The sequence below is a fragment of the Cimex lectularius genome, unplaced genomic scaffold (assembly GCF_000648675.2).
Source record: "Cimex lectularius strain Harlan isolate CLEC.00 unplaced genomic scaffold, Clec_2.1 scaffold93, whole genome shotgun sequence".
Taxonomy (NCBI): domain Eukaryota; kingdom Metazoa; phylum Arthropoda; class Insecta; order Hemiptera; family Cimicidae; genus Cimex; species Cimex lectularius.
In genome coordinates this window covers 843765-870380 of record NW_019392669.1, presented here as the reverse complement: position 1 = coordinate 870380, position 26616 = coordinate 843765, and the positions used below count along the sequence as shown (strand labels likewise).

General features: G+C 36.8%; 1 protein-coding gene across 1 annotated transcript; it reads right to left on the bottom strand.

Annotated features, from left to right (window-relative positions):
* Window positions 1-2915: 2915 nt before the first annotated feature.
* Window positions 2916-26616, bottom strand: LOC106672081 (asporin-like). The gene is made up of 10 exons (XM_024225239.1): window positions 26355-26616; window positions 21503-21653; window positions 20987-21058; window positions 19313-19384; window positions 19152-19223; window positions 18843-19096; window positions 17053-17186; window positions 16725-16984; window positions 8042-8167; window positions 2916-3975 (listed from the first exon to the last, which is right to left on the bottom strand). The coding sequence occupies exons 1-10, from the start codon at window positions 26542-26544 to the stop codon at window positions 3804-3806; spliced, it is 1503 nt and encodes a 500-aa protein (XP_024081007.1). The 5' UTR covers window positions 26545-26616; the 3' UTR covers window positions 2916-3803.

The window sequence follows — 26616 nt, the reverse complement described above, 5'->3', positions numbered from 1 at the left end:
AAAACAGGTTTTCGACTTATTGGAGATAAAAGGATTGTCACTAACTGTTTATTGTCTATATGGCCATTTGACCTTTTCACATAGTTATTTACTAATGATCGTTTCAACAAAAACTTCGCTTAGTTATTCCACCTTCTCACGCTTTTATACAGTATTGACAATTTTAATACGAGGATAAGTTATTAGGGGAAAATATACACTTATTCCCCTTCATTCTTTATGTACTATTTCGTCTAATTTTATGTTGTTTACACGCGTAAACGGCTGAACGAATATGGGCATGGACGAATACGAAAGTTATGTCGAAACGTATAAAAGTTCGGCTTTGTGTCGGGCGAGTCTTATTATTTTTTATTGGACGTGATCTCATCTTTAGAATATCTTCGTTTCCGGGATCGGCGACTTTTTATCTTTGAGAACGAATTCTCAAATGTTGTAAGGGGAGAAACATGCCTCTTGTTTTGACCAATGAATCCAGAGAGGGCGTTGATCTTTTATTTTGTTCCGTTCACCTTTCTTCCGTAGGTTACTTACAGTTGAGACTGATGACCTCTTAGTTTTGTAGATACAAAACTTTGACCAATTTCCTAGCCAAACTAAATATAAAAATCATACCACTATGTTTCGAAGTCTTCTCGACGCCACAATACTAAGCATGCTCTTATCACTTAAATTAGCCACGACAATTTTGATGTAATCAGAGAATTTATCGTTTAAGGTGTCACTCATGTACAGGACACAATGTCAAAGAGCTTTACCACTTTACTTTCATTGAACGATTGGTCACTTAAAATGTTCGTTATTTGTCCAGTATTGAAGAGGTCCTGGTTAAATTGGTTGTTCTTAAATTTTATCGAGACCTCTGTTGAAAATCTTGTTTAGAGCGCCGGGAGGTCGTGGGTTCGAGACCCGTTCGTGACACTAATTTTTCATCTCAACCACACTTTACATAAAATATAAATCAATAAAAAAAAATATATATATGGGATCTACTATTTTTTTTAAATCGCCAGCCTCGGCCATTTTAACATCTTTTTGCAGTGAACAACTGTTTAGACAAAGTTTGCAATGCTTACTAATCTTAATAAAATAGTAATTTTTCGAATATTGGCATCCGCATTAAATCATTGATATGAAAAATCTTGGCCACGTCCCCTTCATAAACTCAGTCAGGTGTGAACAAATCCAATTGTTTGTACAAAGTTTTAAATATTTACAGATCTTAATCAAAACTGTGAGCTTTCCAATGTTGGCATCCCCCTTAATTGCCTGATATGAGTCTTGGCCACACCCCGTCAATAAAGTCAACGACTTTAGCCACGCCCTCTTCGACGTTTTTCAGTAATGAAGAAACAAGATTTTTGAGACATAGTTTGTAATTCTATTCATATACGTATTCGTTAACAACTGTAATTTTTCAAAAGTTGTCGTCCCCATTAAATCATCGATGTAATTATTGGCCACACCCCTCTAATAAAATGAAACAGTTTAGCCACGCCCTCTTTGACCTTTTTGAGTAATGAAGAAACAAGATTTTTGAAACATTGTTTGCAATTCTGTACAATTATGTATTTGTAAACAATTGCAATATTTCAAAAGTTGGCATCCCCATTAAATCATTGATGTAAATCTTGGCCACACCCCTCTAATAGTAGAAACAGTTTAGCCTCGCCTCCTTTGACGTTTTTGAATAATGAAAAAACAAGATTTTTGAGACATAGTTTGCAATTCTGTACATATATGTGTTTGTAAATAATTGTTATTTTTCAAAAGTAGGCATCCCCATTAAATCATTGATGCAAAACTTGGCCACACCCCTCTAGTAAAATGAAACAGTTTAGCCACGTCCCCTCTGACGTTTTTGAGTAATGAAGACATAAGATTTTTGAGACATAGTTTGCAATTCTGTACATATATGTATTTGTAACCAATTGTTATTTTTCAAAAGTTGGCATCCCCATTAAATCATTGATGTAAATCTTGGCCACACCCATCCAATAAAATAAACCACTCACGCCCTCTTCGACTTCTTTTAGTAATGAAGAAACAAGATTTTTGAGACAAATTTGCAATTATGTACAGACATGTATCTGCAAACAATTGTAATTTTTCAAAAGTTGGCATCCCCTTAAATCATTGATGTAAATCTTGGCTACACCCATCCAATAAAATAAACCACTTTAGTCCCGCCCTCTTCGACTTCTTCTAGTAATGAAGAAACAAGATTTTTGAGACAAGTTGGCAATTATGTACAGATATCTATCTGCAAACAATTGTAATTTTTCAAAAGTTGGCATCACCTTAAATCATTGATGTAAATCGTGGCCACACCCCTCCAATAAAGTCAACCAGTTTAGCCACGCCCTCTTAGATGTCTTTGTGAATAGGAATATCCAAATTTGAATCCTCGAGTCACAGGTGCAGGTCGATAATCATGATGTCAATATGGGCGTTGCTAAGATGGTAGACTGTTTGGACGCGGCCGAAATTTGTTCAAGGATTTTAACAGTTATCCAACATCTAAACCTCTAAATACCTAGAAGCTGTTGCAATAAGTAAATTTTTTGGGATATCCTCTTTTTTTTACTAATAAACCAGGCTACCCCCATCGATTAAAGTCAACCAATGAAGCCATGTTTACTTTAATATCTTTAAAACTTTTACGATATATTATAAATTTTTTTAACAGAAACGGAAAACTGTTTAGCTAAAAATGTTTAATAATAAAAATAAAAGCAATGTTACTAAAATCCAAGTTCTGTTCATGTATATGTGAAAAAAGAAGGAAATATATTGTAAAACATTTTTATTTAGTATTACTATTGATTTGATTAAGATTGAAATGGACTTTATCAGGAAGTTATTTTATTTAAGCCAACGCTTTTATTGATAAAATTGTTGTTATGGTTGTTTATTTAAATTGTATTGCATATATTGCGTTTTAAGTGCTTGTTATATAGTTCTATAATAAAGAATGTATAAATGAATAAATCCAATAAAGTGATTTTACGTTCTTAAAAATATAAGATTTTGTCTGGGTAGTTTGGGGTCCTTGGGCCGATCAGGGAAGATTGGTTGTATTGCTGTATTGTTTACAGTCTCTGATATCACAAATTCGTAGATCGGATCAATGAATAATTCCAGCCAGGATCCAAGGCGACTTTTCTTTTATTCCTTCTATGAAATTGACCCAAATAAATAAAGCTTAAAATCATAAATGCAGTGAGGTCTTTAGGCGAACCTCGTTCTCGACGAAGCGACGAAACTCGGGCAATTACGTCCTAACAGGTTTGCCCCAATTAAAATCCATTTGATCATTAACAAGTTTGTAAAAAAACAAACAAGAAAGAGAAACGGATTGATAAACTAGGAAAATTTGATCGAGGGCCTTTTCATCGTAGGCAATAATTACATTTACAAGTTGTTAAATAGCGGGCGTTGTGAGGTCACGTTATTATTGTCGTAAGGGCCATTGCCTTGCGTAACTGATACCATTCGCAACTTGATTAAATTAGACGACTAATTAAGACTTAATGCGTCGATTACGTGTGTTGGAGGCAAAAGGAGTTTCCTCAGAGGAGGACGTGTGGGTTTAGGAAGCGGTCCGACATGAATAATGGCCTGTATCCAAACGACGCCTCTCATTTATTTACACGCCGAGGTGGAGTACTAGGCTATCCCGTCCTTTCACATGCGGCCGAAGGCCTTGTAAAAAAACTCTTCGTGTTTCCTTGTTGCTTGAACAACGTCCTTTTGAATTATTGAACGACCGGTATCAAAAACGCATTTCTCCTCTGAAGTGGTCAATTTTTCGAGTTGATGTTTATCGAATTAGTCTCGACTTTTTCGTGAGGGTAAGAGCGATCGCAGAGCTCTTCTTGGGTTGCCTTATGGAGCTGACGGCCGCTTAGTTCACCCGGGCCCAAACAGCGGGGCTCCACAGGCCACACTTTATCGTCGTTTTCCTTCACCCACCTAAACGACAAAAGAGAAAACATTAAAACTCTCTACCATCACAGTTTACTTTCTTACAATTGTACCTAACATAATTTTTATGATTATGATCGCCTTACCCTTAAATTCGTAAAGCCATAACTAAAAATAATAATAAAGCGGGAAGTTTATGGGCTACAGCTGAGGTCATCTCCGGCTCTCTGCGTGTTTTCCTTCTTATTCTCTTCTTTTGCGTGTATTTTGTTTTAAACTGCAGCCATTTGCCATTAAGCAACCCCTTCCTTTCACACTGATAAATGACATTCATTCCAATAAATTAACACAAACACAACACCTGATAGAAACATAGATGTCTGATAACATTCAGTCCCCCAGAGTACTCGATATGCCTCGCGGCGGGGTTGAACCCACTCCATTCTCGGTAATAAATTACTTTTACTCTCCATATCTCTCCAGACGTCACACACCCAACCCAGAGTACTCGAGATTCCACGGGGCGGGGTTATAAGCAACCCCTTCCTTTCACGCTAATAACTTACTTTTACTCCCAGACCTCTCCAGACGACACACACTTACCCCAGAGTACTCGACATTCTTCGGAGCGGGGTTGAACCCATTTCATTCTCGCTAATTCGCTAACTCGCTTCATTCGCTAACTTTTACTCTCCAGACGTCATAAATTCACCCCAGAGTACTCAATATTCTTGGGGGCGAGGTTAAATAACCTCTTCCTTTCACGCAAATAAATTACATTCATTCCAATAAATTAACATAAAGTCAACACAGACACAACCCAAACACACATAAAAAACAAGATTTACATTTAAAAATTCCTATAACCCTGAGGTACCGGATCGATCTGTGCCCGCTGCCGTGCCCCAAGACTACGCCCAGGTCCGATGATATGCCAAAATATTGTATATATACATCAAGCCTTCTACAATTGAAAAGGTGCTCGACCGTTATTCTATTCTTCATAACGGGCACCTGCGCGGTCGTATAACTAACAAATTAAAAAGAATAAATAAAAAACACTGGTAAGGCATGTTAGACCAATGACACTTTCATGGTTAAGGATGACAAATTAAACGTTTTTCTAGAATTTTTAAATATTCAAAGCTCTTCCAAGGATTTATTTCAAATCTTAACCACTACGTTTGACTCCACAGGCCATTTACCACCATTACAAAGTATTGTATGATGGTATGTAGTAGGTAGTATTGTATTACGGTATATTGTAGTATGGTACCATTCATTCTACTCGAAAAAGAATGATTTTTTAAACTTTACAAATTGAGTTTGGTAATCAGCGTAAGAGTGCGAAGGACGAGCATTAGGACGCAAATGTCAGTTGTCCTCATCCCAGATAAGCCCCTTCCACTCCACTCCTTTGGTGTTCCTCAAGGCTCCAGTATATCTGCCTATCCCTTTTGTTGTTATATCAATGATCTTGCTAATATCTTAAAATATTTATCACCTCTACATGGATGACTTCCAAATCTACATCTCCTTCTTACTTCATGACCTTCAAATCTCTATACGAACCCAAGATGTGGCCTGGGTTCATGATGCAAGATCTGGTCCCTTTATCTTCCAAATTTAAATTTAATGCGGTATGCCGTTCCATTCTCGTACGGACGTCAAATTTGGGGGTTTCAACCTTATGATCAGTTGAGGTACTTCATCAAGCAGTTGTTTGCTTTGCCTTCTTGTACTCCAAATTACATGCTATATTTACATATACACGTTAAAGCTCCAATTTAGATATGTATACAAAACCCTAAAACCCCCTGATCACCGCTACACGAAAATTACAGCTCAGGAGATAACAAATAAATATGTTTCTGGTATGAGCACTGGAGTTCCTTGTCAGATAGTTATCCTTCTTTCCGATTCTCTTGAGACATTTCTGAATGGATGGCAGAATTCGAGCGCGTTATTTCCAGTATTAGGTCTAGCGATAACAAGAGGATCTTAGAGCGAACAGAGAGGTTTCTTTTGTTCAAGAGGCTTGACCGAAATCTCAATGTGTCCTGCCTGACGAATGAGAAACATGGAAGAACACTAAAACTGAGGGATCACGTCAAACTCCGCGAACTTCTGTTCCTTAACTCTACCCAATTTATAGGCTGCCAGCGGGATACAGAAATGTGTTCTCAGTGAAAAGGAAACCATCATGAACTTTTTGGTTATGTGTACCATCCTGTCCGAGTTGCGTGCTTCTTATTTGGGTAGTAATATGCTCTCGGAAGAAAGCCTAATCAAACTTTTAAATGAGTCAAGCTTGCAGCTAATAAAAGCTAGGGGCGTCGATGGCCGCAACGGTTTAGGCGTTGACACGGCGCTCATCACTGTAAGGTAAAGGTCCCGGGGTCGAATCCAGCGGCCCTGGATTCGACCCCGACATACCTCGTACAAAAAATTAAAATGAAAAAAAAAATTAATCGTAGATAAGCCTACTAACTTGGCAATATCTTGGTTGCTAGGAAATCCTGAGTAATGAACATGCTGACATGGCTAGAAGTGGATTTGCAAGACCATATATAAAAGATATGGTGCATTAAAAAAGAGTTTGAAAACAAATTATAATTTATTTATCGACAAAGTCCTATTCTTTGGTTTTTGTCTATAACAGCCACTTTGTTAGCATCCCTGCATTTGACCCCGACATACTTACAATGGGCTTTTTTCAAAAAAGCCGGCACCCTGAGGGTTGATATGACCTCTGCTGTTGCGAACCCTCGTAAAAAAAAAAAAAAAAAAATCGCTCGACACTCCTGGTTTTACCACTGGTAACTGGTACAAGAATTCAATTTTTTTGATCTACTAGAAGATATTTTTATGATGCTGATGGTATATAAATCTATCTTGTTCTGTGTTCACCAGATTATTTTATTTTATTATTATTATTTTTTAAAATTAATTAATTTTTTGGTTTTCTTTTTCTTTCCGCTTACGTTATAAAACACAGGGAATGTTTTATTGTTTATTTTATTATCTTTGTCAATATTTTATCAGTAATCTCGACTCCCACCAGACAGATATTCCATTGCTGTAAATACTTACTTTTTTAAGGGTATATTTTGTTATTGATAAAATAAATACTTAATAAATAAATACTATAATAATTGTAAAATAAAATATTATTATTATTATTCAGATATCGTGAGATGCGGTCGGGTGTGATGTAGGTTTCAGAAAAACATTTTCTTTATCGTGCCAACGTTTCGATCNAAAGATCGAAACGTTGGCACGATAAAGAAAATGTTTTTCTGAAACCTACATCACACCCGACCGCATCTCACGATATCTGAATAACTATCGATTAACGGTCACTAATCTCTACACATTATTATTATTACGAATCCAAGAGGACCTTACATTTTCATGGTTAAAGATATGACAATTAAACTTTTTTATAGAATTTTTAAATATTTAAAACTCTTCCAAGGATTTATTTCAAATCTTAACCACTATCACTTTGACTCCGTAGGCCATTTTATCACCAATGATAATAGCATTCATTCTACTCGAGAAAGAATAAATTTTTTAAATTTACAAATTGAGTTTGGTAATCAGCGTAACAGCGCGAAGGACTAGCATTAGGACGCAAGCGACGGCCTAAATTCCAAAACATTAATTAAGCAGCGGCGAGTAATTATTTGTCAAATTTTGTTGGGAATTCAGCTGCGGGCCCTGGGTAAACTTCAGCCATTTATCACGTATTAACAATGCTTCGTAATCATAACGCGAAACCCCGGGCTCACGCCTACGGCTTCGGCAAATGTTATTTTGAATGGGTTATTGGTGAACCAGACGACAACCGGTCCGGAAATGTCGCCAATGATTCGTGTTTCTGATGTATTTTTTAACCCGGATTGGTCGGACGACTATTTAAATAAATCTGAAAAAAGTGGGAGCTATTAGCTTTGCTTTCAAACAAATAATTCCTTATACCCTTAACCCTCCTTCCTTTTTGATGGTATAACAAGTTTAAATTTTTTTTATGGATTCTTACTAGGAACACAAAATTATACACATATAAAGAAAATGGCTACAGTTGAGAATACAAAAGTGTTGAAAATACCTCGACAAGTACAGAATGGAGCAATCGCAGTACCAAGGGTTCTTTGTGAGTTTAATGCCCGAAAGGTTTTTCAGGAAATCGAGGCTTCCGTCTGGCACAGTCGTCAGTTTATTTCCGTCCAGCTGTCTGAAACAATTGTGCACAGAATTAATTCGACTTGAAAATTAAATAGAACAAAAAGAAGAAATTGTAGCGTAAGATTGTTTGGCATAAATGATTCCATGGAACCGAATAAAACCATACACTTCTTAGGCCTACATAGTATAAAACGTAGAAAAAATTAACTAGTTAATAATATACTAGTAATTATAAATTGAAGAAGATATAGAATTTAAGTAAATGGACAAAGATAAACTTAATTTTTAAAATCATCATGGATAGTATCAACGGATTTGAAAGAGCAAAGTACTTTTTTCTAACTTTTTGATGAGGTGCAGTTGGGTAGTTATGCTGTCTTAAAGTGAAAGATCGTTTTATTCTATTTTACACTTTTTATTTATTTTGAAGTAAAATATTTATTAAAGATGAGATGATGTATCGACCTGCTTGTTGAACAACTTAAACAAAAGGATCTTCAGTGAGGTCACAACAGAAACGACAATTCTTTAAGTTTTTGCCGAGCTTTCGACGATTATATCATCATCGGGGCCTATTTATTTTAGGAAAATATCGCAGTTAGAACATGTTATATAATTTAAAATATATTTTATTTTTTCAAAAATGATATAACATGTTCTAACTGCGATATTTTCCTAAAATAAATAGACCCTAATGATGACGATATAATCGTCGAAAGCTCGTCAAAAACGTAAAGAATTGTCGTTTCTGTTGTGACCTCACTGAAGATCCTTTTGTTCAAGTTAAAATATTTATATAGAATAAAAACTAGTTGAAATAGTACATATATTGTATACTGATGGCTATGGATCAAAGTAAAGTTACTGCTTCTTTCTAAGCTCAATTCCCTTTCCTACTACAACAGTGTTCTTCTATGGTTTCATTCCTCCCTCTCACCCCGCTCACAAAGCCCTCATAGTCATCAGTAGTCTTCATCCCAGACAAGCCCCTCCTTTTCCCCCAAACCCATTATTCTGGTGTTCCTCAAGACTCCAGTATATCTTCCTGTCTCTTTTGTTGTTATATCAAGATCTTGCTAATATCCTAAAAATATTTATCACCTCTCATGGATGACTTTCAAATCTCCACGAATCCACGAGGAATTAAATGCCATCAGCTCCTGGGCCGTTGACTGTCCTTCATTATCTATAGGTACCCGATAGTGTTTGTTTAGCATCTTCTCTAATCCTTACCTCCGCTGTGCATTAACAACCAACAACCAATCCTTGGTCATACCCAATTATCGAACCTCACAGTTCCAAAATTTCCTGCCGTTGCCTTTCCACCCTCCGCCAATCCCGTCATGCAAGCCAAACTCTTTCTTCGCATCCGCAAACCAATGGTCTCCTCCCTGGTGCTTACCCATTTCGAATATGGCTGTTTGTCTGCGAGCTAGTTATCGGGCTCAAGAGAATCATGAACTGCTTTGTTCGGTATGATATACATCTCCTCAAATGTATCGTGGTTTGGGCTGTAACCTCCCTCCATCAAAGTAACGTTATACTTTCTTTGCTCATTCATCTATCTTCCCATTCCCCTTCCAATATTTATAATTTAACTTTAAATATAATTTTTTTTCCTGGAGTGGTCTTCGTGTACGCTACTACTGATGTTTTCATTTGGTTTGGAAATTTCGGCAAGGTGACTGGTAAATTCGTGGACCTTGTTTGTTCTCAGTCTCAACCATGTGCTATCTTTTTTTAACGGAGGAATTAGGGCAATTGGACTTTTTATTGTCTACCTTAGTGGGTTGACAGTGTATAGCGTAACATCTTCTAGGTCATGTCTGATCGAGTCTTCCTCTAGTGTTATTTTAATTCATATTGTAAAGGAGGTTTTTGTCTGCTGGGTCTGATTGTTGCCATTTTTTCCTTTTCGAAATCTAGTCATATTCACTCTGTCAGAGCACTCGATATACCTCGGGGCGGGATTAAACAACCGCTTCTTTTCTAGAGAAGCGGCCAAAAGGCCTACTGCACCTCGACCTAAATAGTCGAGGTGTTAATGGTAGCTCCTCTGTTAATGATAACTCGCTGGCCAGCTTCAGGCTATTAACCAGCCTCCACAGCTTTGCCAGCGGTTCGTTGGTGTAGGATCTTGCTTGTGGTTTTTCTTGTCCTAGTTGCACGAACCTGCACCTACCTAGACCTTCGCAGACACATAAAATGTGTTCTGCGGTCTCCTCCTTTTCCTAGCTGTATCTGCATGTGCCTTCTTAAGTGGCAGTGTCCTGTCAGGAATCCAACCAGAATCCTAGTTCGGTTGCGGTTGCCTTCCAGTAATTCTTTTGTAAGTTTTGGGGATGGTCCTTCTAGGAATCTTTTCGCATGCCTCATACCTGTGGTATTGTTCCCCCAGGTTTTGGACTCATTAAGGATCCATTTTAAAATGTAGCCTCTTTTATGGTAGGCTGCTAGGCCTAGGTTTCTGGGCGCTCAGAGTCTATGTTGGCTCACTTTTTTCCCAGCATGTCAACCTATTCGTTGGCTCTTTGCTCCGAATGTCCAGGGACCCATGCCAGGGTCAGGTACTAGCTTCGGCGGTACATATACTACAATTGGAACAGCACCCTGGAACACACGTACAAACGTAGAAGTCTGGTCATATTCACTCCACCAAAGAACCTCGGGGCGGAGTTAAACAACAGTTCGCCCTGAGGTACTCGAACAGCGATCTATGCTCGCTGCCATGTCCCAAGACTACCGAAAGGTTCGATGTTATGCTAAAATATTGTACCTATACATCAAGCATTCTACAATTAAAAAGGTGCTCGATTGAGTTATAATCTCTTATATTGGAAAATATATTTCTTATTTGTCCCCCTTATTTTTATTTGCTGTCTCTTCCAACAAACTATTGTACAGATTAACTTTAGAGATTAGCACTGTAATAAGATCAGTTAAACAATGTTTTCGTTCCACTTCGCTTTATAAGTTTGCGTTTTTCCTCGTTTTCCAGCCTAAAGGCGTTGTCCATGGAAAAAAGTCATATTTGTATTTCTGCTCTGATGTAATGTTTCATTACTTATTTCCCAGTGTGTTTGTGTTTTCGATTTTTCCGAATAAACGCGGGTAGCTGTAAATTAAAAAAAAAGTACTGGAAAACTCCAGTGATTTACACGGCGGTTATAAAAGGGAGTCTTTATTTATAAAGGAATTTATTCGCTTTTTCCTAAAGGGAGTTTTTATTTAATCCTTTTTACACTGAGGTAATGAAAAGCTGAAGGCTGATATATTTCAGTCATTTGTAAAAAAAACAAAAAAAAAACACGGTGTTATTATTCGTTGTAAACAGTCATAAATGAGTGGAGGTGTAATTTTTCTCTGGAATTAAGTGGTAAGGAGCTTTTGGATGCAATAAACTTGGGCCGAAAAGTCGCAAATCGATGAGCCGCGATGTGAAAACAATTTTCTTAAGGTTCGTCGTGTTCGCCGGGTTTAATTAACGGTGAAAGACCGCTTTGAAAACGTGCTTGCATATTGATAAAACAATCTCACGTTACATTCATAAACAGGTGTACATAATAAAACGGTAATAAAGTCAAACAATCTCCCCGAAGCGTACGCCCACGTCCTCCGAAACCGCCCACGCCCAGAAACTGATTTGAACATTCAAAATTTCACGTTACCTCGTCCATTTAATATTCAGCCAATGGTGAATTTTTCATTTTCACAGTTTAGATCGGTGGTTTTTTTCCGGCATTTTATTTATACTACATGCAAAACGATTGGTCACGTAGGAAGGAAGGTTTGCCGGAGATCATGTTCAGACGTCGACGGAAACAACCTTGTACATGCTAGCTGTTTCAGATCATTTTCCATTTACAGAAACTTCGAGTTTCTCATGACAATGCAGTGATTTTACAGCTAGACATACTTCTTCATCTTTTATGTATGTTAGGTTTTAATATCATGAATGTGTCACTAATCTTATTTTTGCTAACCCTAACTGTGTCTGCAACTTTCTCTCTGTCACTATGTTTCTCTTTCTGTATGTCTCTTCTACCAAGCACATATCTCTACGTTTATCTGTTTTATGTCTGTCTGTCAATACTAATTTATTTCTCTCATTCTACTTTTCTTTATTTCTTCCTTTCTCTCCTTTCTCCATTATTCTCTTTCTCCCTCCCTCCCTAACCTTAAATAAAAAATAAAAACCTTAAATGCTTTTATTTATTAAAATATTCCAAAAACAAAGTAAGAAACCCAAAACAAACACTCGCACATAAATACGTTAACAAACCCAAACAGACAGAAAGTTAAAAATAAGACAACCCAATCAATCTCAATCACAACCATACCTCCCACATAAAAAAACTCACACAAAAACGCACCATCAAACAACACCCCAAAACGCACAGGCAAACAAAAAAAGCGCCCTAACAAACACACGCCAAAATTAACAAAACAAATCCTCAAAAAGATGAGATAGACAGATAGAGAGAGAAAGTTGTGTCTAGATTAAGAAGAGAAGATAGAAAGGAAAAAGGAAAGATAGAATGAGAGGGAGAGAGAGAAGAAGAGAGAGAAGGTGAAAGAAAGAGAGATAGAGAGAAAGAGTGGCAAGTTGAAAGAAAGAGAAACAAAAAGAGAATTAAGGTGAAAGGGAGCGAGAGACAGTGTATGACAGTCATAAGCAAGCAAATACACCCAAAGAAATTTCACACACACACACACACACACACACACACACACACACACACACACACACACACACACACACCACACACACACACACACACCACACACACACACACACACACACACACGACGTTTTATTGTTCAAAGAAACTCTCTCTCCCTCTGTCTCTCTCTCTCACTCCCGTTCATTCAACTTTCTTCCTTCCTTTCCCCCTATCCTTCTCTATCTCCACCCAACTTTCTCTTACTGTTTTGCTCTCTCTCTCTCTCTCTCTCTGTTTCATTTCATCTTTTTTCTTTACTTTCTTTCTTTCCTTCTCTATCTCCACATCTCTCTCTCTCTCTCTCTTTCATTTCATATTTTTTCCTTACTTTCTTTCTTTCCTTCTCTATCTCCACATCACTCTCTCTCTCTAACTGTCTTGCTCTCTCTCACGCTTTCATTCCATCTTTTTTCCTTACTTTCTTTTTTTCCTTTTCTATCTCCACATCACTCTCTCTCACTGCCTTGCTCTCTCTTTCTCTCTCTGTACCTCTCACTCTCTTTCGATCTCTTTCTCTAAAATAAATTGAGTCATTTTTTTTGTTTCAAAATACAAGTTAAATAGTTGCAGCTATAAGACTTTTGTAAAATTTCTCGAGATGAACTATTGTTCCTTCTAGTCTCATTGTTTTCGGTCTGTCAGACACGGTCGGTGAACCAGGTTGATCGGGAATGAACAAACTACAAAATCATCACTCTGCAGACCTTGACAAGTAATCGTACAAGCCTAGAAATTTTTTGGCTGAAAACGAAGAAAGTCGTACAATTTTATAGTTGTTGCCAATCGGTGTTTCATTTCACTTTGGACATTTAGATTCAAAATTGAGTCAATTTTTAGCTTAAGTGACAAGAACAAGTAAACAAGTAAGTATTTACAAGTAACTGAAGTGTAATAGAGGATGGTCAATGTTTGCAAATGTCACAGAAGGCTAACAGATGATAAATCTGTCCGATCTTGAGCGTACTTAATATAATGTTTGGCTTGTTTCATCGTCGACCTAAAACATACAAAAGGCTCGTCCTGACTTTAGAAAAAAAAGAGGTGCCGTTTACTATTTGAGGAATTAAAAGCTACCCAGTGGGAATGGCGGCATCTGTCAAAAAACAACCTCGGCCCTCCCGAGATTCTTCTCGTCTCCGATTTGCGCCCCCTCCGACGGTTTTATGGATTCGTTTTTATCTCCGGGTTTTACATAAAGCGAAAGGGTTTTTAATATTCCGCGTTTGTAAACGGCGGCTTTTCTAGAGGGTCCGACCTTGAATTATCAGGGCGGTGAAATGCTTCGCAGTCCTGATAAAGGAGGAGGGTGAATTGGCAAAAAGGGACGAGGAGAAATGAGGTCATTCCGCGGAGAGTGTGATTTGAGGCACAGCACACCAAAGAAAAAATATATATATTAAATTCTAAGACCGTTTTAACTCTCGGGAAAGGGAAAGTCACGATTGATATTTAATTTTACCAACTTTTGTTGTACAATATAAGAAAAACTCTTCTGTTTAAGGGCTTAATTAATTTTAAAACTTGGGAATCGTTTTTAGGATTTGGACGTTTAAAATAGGCAGGCGAAATTAGAATAAATCGACCTTGCCCTTTTTAATATAAAATAATAACTGACGAAAACATAAACCCAATAAAAAATACTCTCATGCAAAACAAGAAATCACTTGGGTATCACTTATGATTAAGAATCTTCCAAAATCTTATCTGGCACCAGTCCTCACGTATCTCTTCAGTGCCATATTTTTATATCGCCCTGAATGCCAGAATGTCTCAAACCTACAACAAACATGCTTACACAGGTCCACAAAAAACGCAAAACATACACAAACATCCTCACATGTAAAATGACAATGTCCCAGGCAAACAAAAAATACACCCTAATAAACTCGTCAGCAAACAGGCATAGAAGTAAAAACTAACAAACAATAAATCTTTATACATAAAAACACACCGAAATAAACAACTACACATAAACATAGATATACAGGACGTTTTATTGTTTTCTTACTCTCACTCATGCTATTTGTCTTTCTTATTTTTTGCCTTTCTTTCGTTTTCTCCTTCTAGCCACATCTCTCTCTCTCTCTTTCTACTTTTCGATCTTTTTCTCTACATATCTCTCTCTCTCTTGCTCTCTCGTTTTATTTGCCTTTGTCTTTTTCTTTTTCTCCCCAAATTACTCTCTCTCACAAACACACACACTTTCTCTCTTTATTTTTCGTTGTTTTCCTCTTCTCCCTACATCTCTCACTCTCTCTCTTTTTACTTTTCGTTCTATTTCCTTTTCTCTCCACACCTCTTTTTCTTTTTCTTTTTTCTGTCTTTTTCTCTTTCTCCCCCAACTTATCTTCCTCACAAACACACCCTCACTCTCTCTCTCTTTTTTTATTTTTTGTTATTTTACCCCATCTTTCCATATCTCACCCTCTCTCCCACCTCACTATCTCCCTTTCTTTCTCTCTTTCTACTTTTCTTCTTTTTCTCCTTCTCCCTACCTAACTTGGTCTCTCTATATTTCTCCCTACCTTTTCTTCTTCTCTCTTTTTTCTATCTCTCTTGTTCTCTCTCTCTCTCACACATACCCCCTCGCTCCCGCTCTTTTTATTTTTATTTTCCCCCTTCTCTCCACATCTCACTCTCTCCCTCTCTCTCTATCTTTCTACTTTTCGTTATTTTCCCCCTTCTCTCTACATCTCTCTCTCTTTTTATTTGTCTTTGACTTTTTCTTTTTCTCCCCACATTACTCCCTCTCACAAATATATATATATACACTCTCTCTTTATTTTTCTTTATTTTTCCTCTTCTCCCTACATCTATCTCACTCTCTCTCTTTCTACTTTTCGTTCTATTTCCTTTTCTCTTCACACCTCTTTCTCTTTTTTTTCTGTCTTTTTCTCTTTCTCCCCCAACGTATCTCTCTCACAAATACACCCTCACTTTCTCTCTCTCTTTTTATTTTTCGTTATTTTCTCCCTGTTTTCCACTTCTCAATCTCTCCCTCTTTATTTGTCATTCTTTTTTTCTTTCTCTCCACATCTCTCTCTTTCTCTCTTAATCTTTCTATTTATCATTCGATCTTTTCTTTAGCTCTCCCACCTCACTCTATTTCTCTTTCTACTTTTCTTCTTTTTCTCCTTCTTCCCACATATGTTGGTCTCTCTCTCTTTCTCCCTACCTTTTCTCCTTCTCTCTCTTTTTTCTATCTCTCTCGTTCTCTCTCTCTCTCTCTCTCTCTCACCCCATTCCATTTCCCTCTCTCTCTCTTTCTCCCTACTTTCATTATTCTTATTCATTCTTTATTTTTCCCACAATTTTCTCTCTCCCTTCTTTCATCTTCTGTTAATATGCATAAGTCTACAAGAATTGAAATTTTTGAACTTGCAACTTTTTCCAGATTGCAGAATGATGAAACAAATGCTTATGCAAATCTATACAGACAATATTATGGAGGGCCTAGGTTGTATACTTTGCAATATTACTTGGCGCAGAGGAGGATTGCTAACAGATCCAACACCAATTCATTATATTATCAAAGAAACATACAAACAATAATACATATGATAATATACTAAAGATTGAACCGCGTAGATCCTAGATAAAAGGTTTCTGTTTAACTTTCGGCCTTCTCCGACCTCTGGAGCGAGTTTGTATTAACTTTCTTGAGAAATGAATTCATCGTCTATTCCTAAATTCATTTTTTTTATGCTTTAAATGTTTGTTTACTAAGTCCGTGTAGTTTCGCTTTTTAATCGGGAAACTTAAATTTACAATTATGAGCGATTTTGTGTATTTAGGCGTGTGCAGCCTCGCTTTTCTTTTTAACAAAAGGCGAACCCAGAGATTTTTGAATATGGTATAAAATTAGACCCTTTTTTTACTTACAGTTCTTCCAGATTTATCAGCTCTGCGAATGCCGCCGAGTCGATACGTTTCAGTTCGTTATTATTTATCATGAGCGTCTTTAGAGAGCTGAGGCCTTTCAGGGTTCGGTTTGACAAGTCGAGGATGTTGTTGTTGAGAAGAAAAAGTCTCACGAGAGTTCCCATGGACGCGAATTCCCCGTCCGGGATTCCGCCGAGGGAGTTCTGCCCCAGGTGCAGCTCCGAGACCGACTTCAATTTTCTGAACTCCAAACCGTTGAGCTAAAACGTTTCACAAAATTTCACCTCTTTGAGGTAAAAATTTTCGTTTGTTAAGGATGTAAACCCACCTTGGATATCCAATTAGCCGTGAGATCCAGGAATAAAAGCCTGGGCAGATTATCGAACAGCCCGGCCTTAATAAAAGTCAGCCTGTTCTTCCTCAAATTCAGCAGTTCCAGTGAACTTTGATCGTCGAACATCCCTTTGAACAAATATCCAACGTCGAATTAGTTCCCTCCTAAATCGAATTAACCTATGGTCACTCAATTAATAAAACCATCCCCTGCTTCGCCAGCTACCCTCTTCTTTTTTAATACAAACTCTATTTAATTATTGAATTTTGTTTGAAATATGAAGTTAGAAACTGAAATTTAAACGATTAAACAAACTGTATGGATGAATTAACGTATTAATATACAGCATTGACAGTTACTACCCATGCACCCTCGATCTCCAAAATATTTATATATTTTTGCAAGTTTATTTGTTTTCTGAACAAAAATTTGCTCATTTAACAATTTGTAAAGTCTTGGATGAAATGAAAAAGTTAGAGTCACGAGCGGGATTCGAACCCACGACCTCCGGCTTGAGGTTTAAGCGAACGGTTGGAGTTCACGAGGCCACGTCTTTAGAGGATTGTTGGGATGGGACTTAACCTAGTGGATTGGCGTTGATCGAGCTTAGAGTAGAAAGGTTGAAATCACGTTTCGGTCATGTCAGTCATGAAGGTTATGTCTATATCTTTGTGGATGGTTTGACCTTGAAGGGAGCGTTGACGATTCGACGAAGGACGTTTGATTGAAAGGTTTGGAATCTTTGGAAGTTAGATGGCTTGGCTGAATCCTACAGCTCGACTCCGTAAGTTCTGTCTAATTAGTGTCTTGTTTATTATTAGTTTGTTGTGCGTACTCATTGTGCATTTCGGACAAAGTGGCGTCTGAGTTGTCCTTATCTTCGGTTCAGTTCTTGTCTTTTGTCGTTATGTGCAAATTCCATGTAAGCTTTTTGTCCAAGTGTAACCAAAGGTAGCGGATTTGTTTGGATCATGTGATTATCGTACTCTCTTTCTCTCTCTCTCTCTCTCTCTCTCTCTCTCTCTCTGTGTGTGTGTTTGTGTACACTGCTGGGCAGATACCTCTTTTAAGTGTGAACGTCACTTGCTTTCGTTTTTGTTTATTTAGCTAGATGCGCCACCGAGTGCACCAGTCTGTCGTGAGGTCTAGGTAGTCTTGGGTTGCTTTTGCTACTGGGATAAGGTCACAATATGAAGAGAGTGGTGTCGTCCACGGAGGTCAGTGTAGAACGTGTAGTGGATTGGTCCTAAGATACTCCCTTGGGGAACGCCGGCCTTGATGGGTTCATGCCTGAAAATTCAGAGGCAATTAGGTAGGTGTTGGTAAGAATACTTTTTAATTTGAGAAGAAGATCGGGATGACACATCAGTCAAATGCCTTTATAACATCTAGCAAAATAGATAAGCAGTAAAGCTTATTTTCTAAGGCAGAGGATAGTAGACTAGTTTTACCCCCTCCTGGACAGCTTCTCTAAATGTAAAAGTTAAAAAGTGAAATCATCAGTGACTAACATAAAAACCTTTAGTTTTATCGTTTCTGATCATTTGGGTTTTCCTATCGTTGATGTTGGTCATAGTTAGCAGTTAAGATAACCAGACCAAAATGATCGGAAACGACCAAACAAAGACACCACTGCAGACCTCAACAGGTCATCCCACAACTCGACTTATAAATATTATAAACTTTTCAAAGCGGATAAACATTTCTTAAAGTTTTATTTAAGAGTTTTAGTTGAAAATCATAATCATAGAACTTCAAAGAGTGTTGAAATGTCCTAAGCTCACCTGGTGGCAGATAGTTTATCAGATTTTCGTACAGATTTAGTTCCCTGAGTCTCGTGAGTTTTCTAAAGGTGTGAACGTGTAAAATCTTTATGTTGTTTGTGGACAGGTTGATTTCTTCTAGCCGGTTCAGACCTTTGAAGAAATCCGACGAGATGTTGCGGATTCTGTTGCTGCTGAGGTTAACTGCCAACAGTTTGCGGCTGTTCCTCAGAAGCCTTGCGGCCACCCTTTCCAGCATATTCCTGCTTAGATCTCTAAAAAAGCTTTTTTTTTTAAAAAAAAGGATTGAGGATTGTTTTAATTACTCACAGAGTCTCTAAAGCGTGAGCATGTTCGAACAAACCGTCGTCGATCTCTTCGAGCCTGTTTTCACTCAGCCTCCTGCAGACAGAAGCATAATTTGAATTTTTATCGCAAAACAATATAAAACTGTAAAAATATATTTCGTCGATTATAAATCTGTTACTCACAAATGTTGAAGACTATCGACCGTCTCGAAAATCATTGGAGGTAGATGATCGATTTCATTAGCCGTCATGTCTCTGAGATTAAAGAGATAATAAAAAAAAACAACTAACATTTGAGTATGAAAAGGTTGATAAATATAATTTCAATCGAATTTCATTCGTCGAACGATGAGGTTGAATTCGATGGGGGACATTTGAGGAGAAAAGTGCAAAAACAATCGTGTCAACAAGCCTGCCCACTCGACATCACTTCTCTTCGGACACATAAAGGATGCAAACATGATTTGAATTTTCCATTACCCTCTTGACAGCTAACATCCCTATGAAAAGGAAAGGCACTATTCTGGACGCTTTTGACTTTTATACCTTTGGTAAAAAAAAATAAAATATTCATTTCATCGGAAAATAACTGTCACCACTTTAACTACATACTATTGTGTTTATTTAAGACACACAATACCTATTGAAAGTTACATTCGTATATTTGTTATTAATATTATCCATGTACGACATAGTGGAGTGATCAGTTTAGGCTAAATTGATATCTGGGCGTGGCTAAGTTGAATGACCACGCCTCGTCGGCAACGATATTAATTTAGCCACGCCCACTCTGAATCGATCGACCATTGCGACTACATATGCATGGAAAAACAGAATTTTCTTCCGAAAAAATATCAATCTCGGTACTTATTTAATTTCGTTGACGGATTACCCAAATTTTGGGGAAAAAATCCTGTTGAGGCCTTGAGAAGGAGATTGTTTTCTACGTACGGAGATAAAACCTTTGCTTGTACAATCTCTACTAACAGGATAAATATATAACACTGTGAACTTCTCAGAGGAAAAACCTCAACGAAACTATGAACTTAGTCTTTAATTAGAAACCACATCACAGTTCAAACCCTCAAATTGGTTTATAATTTTTAACAAATCACTCTAACCTGGTCTTGCCTCACGATTAAGCTTTATTTTTACCATTATGACTATATTATTAAACTAAATAATTAAATTAATTAATTAAATTTTTACAAATATTAAATAAATCTTTGACAAAACGTACTTTTTGATCAATTTAACAACATAGTGGACGTGATGAATTTAGGCTAAATTGCTAGCTGGGCGTGGCTAAGTTGAATGACCATGCCCCATCAGCAACGGTATTAATTTAGCCACGCCTACTCTAAATCGACCGACCATTGAAGGAACACGGAAAAAAACTGAACTTTCCGCCGGAAAAATGTCAATCTCGGTACTTATTTAATTTCGTTGACGGATTATCCAAATTTTGAGGAAAACTTCGGGTTGAGGCGTTTGAGAAGGAGAATGCTTTCTAGGCACTGAGATAAAATCTTTGTTTGTATAATACTCTACCAACAGGATAAATATATAACACTGTGAACTACTCAGAGGAAAAAACTCATCGAAACTATGAGCTTAGTCTTTAATTAGAAACCACATCACGGTTCAAACTCTCAAATTGGTTTATAATTTTTAATAAATCACTCTAACCTGGTCTTGCCTCACGATTACGCCTTATTTTTTCCATTATGACTATATTATTAGACGTTTCACAAATAATTAAAGAAATCTTTGTCAAAATGTACTTTCTGATCAATCTAATGAAACAATTAAAATCTGAAATTTCAATATATTTAGCAATATTATATTTTTACTTACAGCTCAGTTATTTGTGATAGGCCCATGAAAGTTTCTTTGTTGAGGGAAGAAACTTTGTTGAAGCCCAAATCGCTAAAAACGGGAATTTATGTAAAAATGTCATTTAACACTTTTTTTTGCAATAAACTTGTTCTTTTTACTAGATCCAAAGGTTAACAAGGTGAATATGGAGGCGGGTAACGAGCTAAGTATTAAGACGGTCTCTCGAGTCTCGCTATTAACATGTTATAATGGCTCGAGTTTAACTTTTATTGATAACGCCCCTCAACTTTTGCATAAAAGGCTTTCTCGCCCATTATTAAATAAACCACCGAAAATTGGATTTTTCTCAGGGAAGAAGAGGGAAAAACGGATAATGATATTAAATCTTTTTTTTCTTTTCTTTTAATTTTTTTGGTAAATGCCAATTCCCCTTTACTCCTCATTAGAGCCGATTTGCATGAAAAGAAATAAATCATTTTCTCTTGGAATATTGGGAAAATTTAATCGATGGTCGTACTGGAGACCCTTACTTACATTTTCTTGACGTCGACCGGCACGATCTGGTTCCTGGGCAGGCCCTTCAGCCCCTGCCTCCAGCAATTGATGGTTTTCGTTTCTGGAGAACATTTGCAAGGACCTCTCTCGCAAAGCGACCATCTTTCGTAGCCGGACGATATTTTCCAACCTGACAATAATAAATAAAATGAGCGAACAAAAACAAAACAAGTTTATCTTAGAAAAAATAAGATCAAAACCTACTGATTGCTAACTTATGGAAGAGGTGGTGATAATATTATACACTTTAAAAATAAATTAAAATAGATTAGAAAAACACATAGTAAAGAGAAAGAGGGAGTTGTTATAAACGTACAATGTACATATTTAAATGTACGTACGTTAAATCTTGAGAAATCCTTACATTGTGAATAATGTTTTTTATTTATCAATTTATTTATATTAATATTATGCAATTATGAACAACTGGTGTAGTAAGTGTAGATGACTTTGCTGGTTGGGAGGCGTGGCTAAGTTAGCTCAATCCCCAATCACAAGCCACGCCCCTCTAATGAAATCATTAATTTAGTCACGCCCACATTCGCTACACATATGACTAACAAAAAATACAGAACTACTCGACCAAAAATAATCATAGATAGATTAATAGATATATAGATAAACATGGAGAGATTTAGATAGAGTGAGAAAAAAGGGAAATAGAGAGAGGCTTAAATGTGATTATCCATTTTCTTTCCTTTAATGCTTTAATTTTTTTTTCAAAAATATGTTACTTTTATTTTTAGCCGTTTTTAGGAAATCTGGGTTGTAATACTACCTACTACTAATAGTTGGCCATTCTTTCCCTCCATTAAAATCGCACCTGGCCTTCTCCAAAGCTAGATCATAGGTCCTTTGTTCGTTTCCGTTTATATTAATTATTGTATGTAGATTGAAATTGGTAGATAGAGTGAGAAAAAAAAGTAATAGAGAGAGCGGTATGTTGAGAGGTTTAATTTTAATTACATTTCATTTATATTTTTAATTTAGTTTGTTCAGAAAACTATTAGTTGTATAATGTTTTGTTTTTACAAAACCCTGGTCGTAATGCTCTTAGTAGGACTTCAGTCAACCTGACGTTATCCAAGGCAATATCTTAAGTCTTACGTTGGTTTCCATTTATATGTACATAAATCTACTAAACAATAATAAACGCTGACAAACTTTACGCCACAAATCATAAAACAACACCAAAAAATAGTTTTTTTAAGCATAAAATCCAAGACTAAAGATGGCGAGATTGATCTGATTGAGCAAAACAACCGCGATAAAAGTACGAAATAAAAATAAAAAACGAAACTAGAAAAAAAGAAAAAGAAACTGTTGATTTAAGTCATAAGAGAAGTAATATTTACTGGGCAGTGTAAGCTTTTATTTGAACCGTCCAAATTTAATTACCCTCCTCACCCTGCTTATGGCCTTAACGCGCTGTCAATGGTACGATTATCAAATCAAACTGTTTTCAGTAAATGGTCAGTGAATGCATCCAAAATCTCCAAAACCTGGGTAAACACAACAACCTGATGATATGTTAGACACCATGACACAAAGGAATTTTGCGTAACGAAAAAGCGGACACACAGGGCAGAGGAGGGATAACAACAACAAATGCATAATCCTCCATCACAGAATGGATAGAAAAAATGGATAAATTCTAGGTTTGCTAGACACTACTAAACTCATCCTAAAACAGCCTTCACCAAAACTTCTGCAATTGGAAAAGGCCAGACGCCGAGAAGTGATAGGTCTATTAACCGGTCACTGGCATCTGATAAAACATCTATACAACATGGGCATGTTAAACGATGTTACAATTGGCAGATTATGCAAGGAGGAAGAAACAGACAGCCATACCATTTTCGAATGCGAAGGTTATGTTATGACTCAATGAAGACATAACCTAGGATACCAAAAACTCCACGGATGAAAATGTAGCAGCAACAGTCAATTACCTGATACTTCTAAGAAAAAGGAATGAGCCGACTGGAACGATTAGGGAAGTAGGAAGGTACAATAAGTCAGAAGGCTGCAATGCCTGGGGAGCACAATCCATTATCATTATCATCTTCTTAAATACAGCTAAAATTAGTGGACTGCAGTAACGACATAGTTGATGTAATGCGTGCCTACTGTGCTACTGACATTTTCCTTATCATGCTCAAGTTTTTATGAGTTTTATATTTTAGATGTAGAAAGTTGAATATTAATACAAAGGATTGGGAATTAATGCAACAGTGCCTTGTAAAATCACACTCTCCCGTTATGAGTTGAAAAGAATGCAGGTGTAATTCTCCGTTCTAATTTGTTATTCGCGGTTTGGTCCGTAATGATAGGCGGTGTCGGCAGTGCTCGATGCATTTTGCATGTTGGAACATTCCTGAGACGGGATTTTATGCTAAGTACGCTAAGTTAAAACGGCCTTGTGCCGTTTCGCGTTTCACCGCGTCCAGACGCGTGTAATCTTCGAAAAACGATCTCGCTTCAGGGCCTGGAAATACTCGGAAGGGGTTGAAACCGTTTTATGCTCTCTGAATCTTCTTGTTTTTGCTCACATAACATCAAATTATTAAAAGCTTTTAGGTCGACGTATTTTCTATGCGTTTTCGTTGAATAAACTTAGTTGAAACATAGAAAAACATAGGATAATAAAACGAATCATATAATAAATGTTCTATGAATATAATTTATTTTGTATGATCTACAGATAATATGGAAAAATTATTTTAATCTATCAATCTTTTCGTTTTTTCCTTTCACATTACCCTTCCTCACTAATATATTATTAACAGCAGTTCCCACAGATCAAATTCGAACTAAATTTCACCCACGTTTTGAATTTACACATGAATATCAAAAAAAAAAAAAAAAAGCGTTTTTATGTACACTCGTGATAAAACAACCAGATGGCATCAAAAACCAAGAAACACAGATCGCAGAGTGGTTATTCGAAGATCGTGAGATGCGGTCTGGTATGATGTAGGTTTAGAAAAATTTTTTCTTAATCGAACCAACGTTTCGGTCTTTATTGAGATCATCTTCAGTGTTCAAAGTGCTTGCTTTCTGTTGATGTTCCATTACTGAGTGTCGTGTTGAAAGTGCCTCACGACACATTGTGATGACATATCAACACAGAAAACGAACACTTTGAACCTGAAGATGATCTCAATAAAGATTGAAACGTTGGTACGAGAAAGAAAATGTTTTTCTAAAACCTACTGCACACCTGAAACCGGTGAAATTACTCACCGAAAATAGCCTTCAAAACTATAAAACTATGAACTTCCTTTTTCAAAAATTAAAGCTCCCACACATGTAACAAATAAGTCTGATGTAATTTACAAAACTGTGTAAATTGTCCGTCAACTTACATCGGAATTATATCCCAATACCTGGATAAGAAGGACAAAGTATATATCTATGATTGCAAAAAAAAATTCTATAGCGCTGGCTACCAACCATTTTTAACGCCAACACAATTTCGATTTCAACAATCCAAAAATATTAGACACAGAACATAACAAACACAAACGTAACTTTTTAGAAATGTGTGCTTTTTTGTGACCTGTTGTTTCATAATTAGGTGAAGTCGTGAGGAGCGGTCAAGAAGAAATGAAAAAAAGTGTTTTTCTAGACTACCTCAGAAGTTTAGAAAAACCCCTTTTTCATTTTTTTTGCCGACGTTTCAACCTATATTCGGGTCATCTTCAGGCCAGTGTGGTGCTATTCTCGTGATATCATATTGGTATGTGAAAGTGTTGTGACACATAACTATGATACCACAAAAATAGCACTACACTTTATGCCCTGAAGATGACCCGAATAAAGGTTGAAACGTCGGCAAAAAAATGAACAAGGTGTTTTTCTAAACTATCTCTTTCTTGACCGCTCCTCACAACTTAAAAAAATTCTTAGAAATGATTTACATCAACAGAGGTTAAAAAAAACACAAAAAAGGTAGTACGTATATAAATTATTTTGACTTAACAGTGATGTATGGCTAAATCTGTTTTTTGGTTAATTTTAGGTTAGTATCGTGTTAAACAAGCAATGATCACGCCTTATCGGTAAAATCTGTCATATTAGCCACGCCCACTTTAAACAACAACGATATTGCCATGCTCTAAAAACTTAATATATTTTAAATTGCATGTGTTAGAAATACGGAAATAATTGAAATTCTTGATGGTAAAGGATTAGGTCAAAATTGCCAAATTCAAAGTTGAGCTGGAAATTGGTCGAACGCGCGGAGAATTTATTCAACGAAAGATTTGGCCCAGTTGTTTTGTGATAAAAAAATGAATAGTAAAAACATTAAAAGCGCTAAGAAAATAAAGCTATCGTGCAACTAGGTTATTTTCAACGCTGTACTGACAATTAATTAATTTTTAATTCATGTATTGGTTCAGATAAAAAAGTCAGTGTCACGAGCAGGATTCGAACCCACGACCCTTGGCTAAATACGCCGCTGCTGTACCACTTGAGCTATCATGAATTCGATCCACTCGGACACCAACTCCACATATCAACCCACCTTTTGAATTTTTCTTCTTTTCTGCCATTTTTCAAATGTCGTGTAATCTATTTGATTCTCCAGTGTGGATCGAATTGGTAGAGCAGCGGCGTATTTAGCCGACGGTCATGGGTTCGAATCCCGCTCGTAACGCTGACTTTTTTATCTGAATCATAACCTTATTCAAAGATTAATTAATTGAAAATCATTAATTGGTAATCAGATCACGAAACCTTATAGATATTTTACTGACAATTGAAGTTAGCCCAGCACGGCCGGACTTAACTTTGCCTTAACTTAAAAAAAAGACGTCAAAATCACCTGTTTGTTCGAGTGAGCGTAATCGTTTTCCAAGCTTTGCCAACTGCGACAGGACGAATTCGGAGTTGAAATCGCTTGTTTGAGCGAGTCTGTCCCTCAGTTCGCAGGCGGTCACGTCGCAAACTTCATTCAAACTCTGTCCACTCACTTGAGACACAATCGCGAACATGTTGAGAAAGAGTATCATCATGTTTTTTCTGTAAACGTTTACGAATTAATTCCGAAACTCAGGAAAAAACCTTGCTTGATGGTAAGTTGTATA

Excerpts from the sequence above, each read along its gene's own strand:
- LOC106672081 (XM_024225239.1), bottom strand. The coding sequence starts at position 26,544 with ATGATGATACTCTTTCTCAACATGTTCGCGATTGTGTCTCAAGTGAGT. Across the intron at positions 21,059-21,502 it reads CCGGTCGACGTCAAGAAAAT|CGATTTGGGCTTCAACAAAG; the intron begins GTAAGTAAGGGT and ends TCCCGTTTTTAG. Across the intron at positions 19,224-19,312 it reads GTCGATAGTCTTCAACATTT|GAGGCTGAGTGAAAACAGGC; the intron begins GTGAGTAACAGA and ends TTCTGTCTGCAG.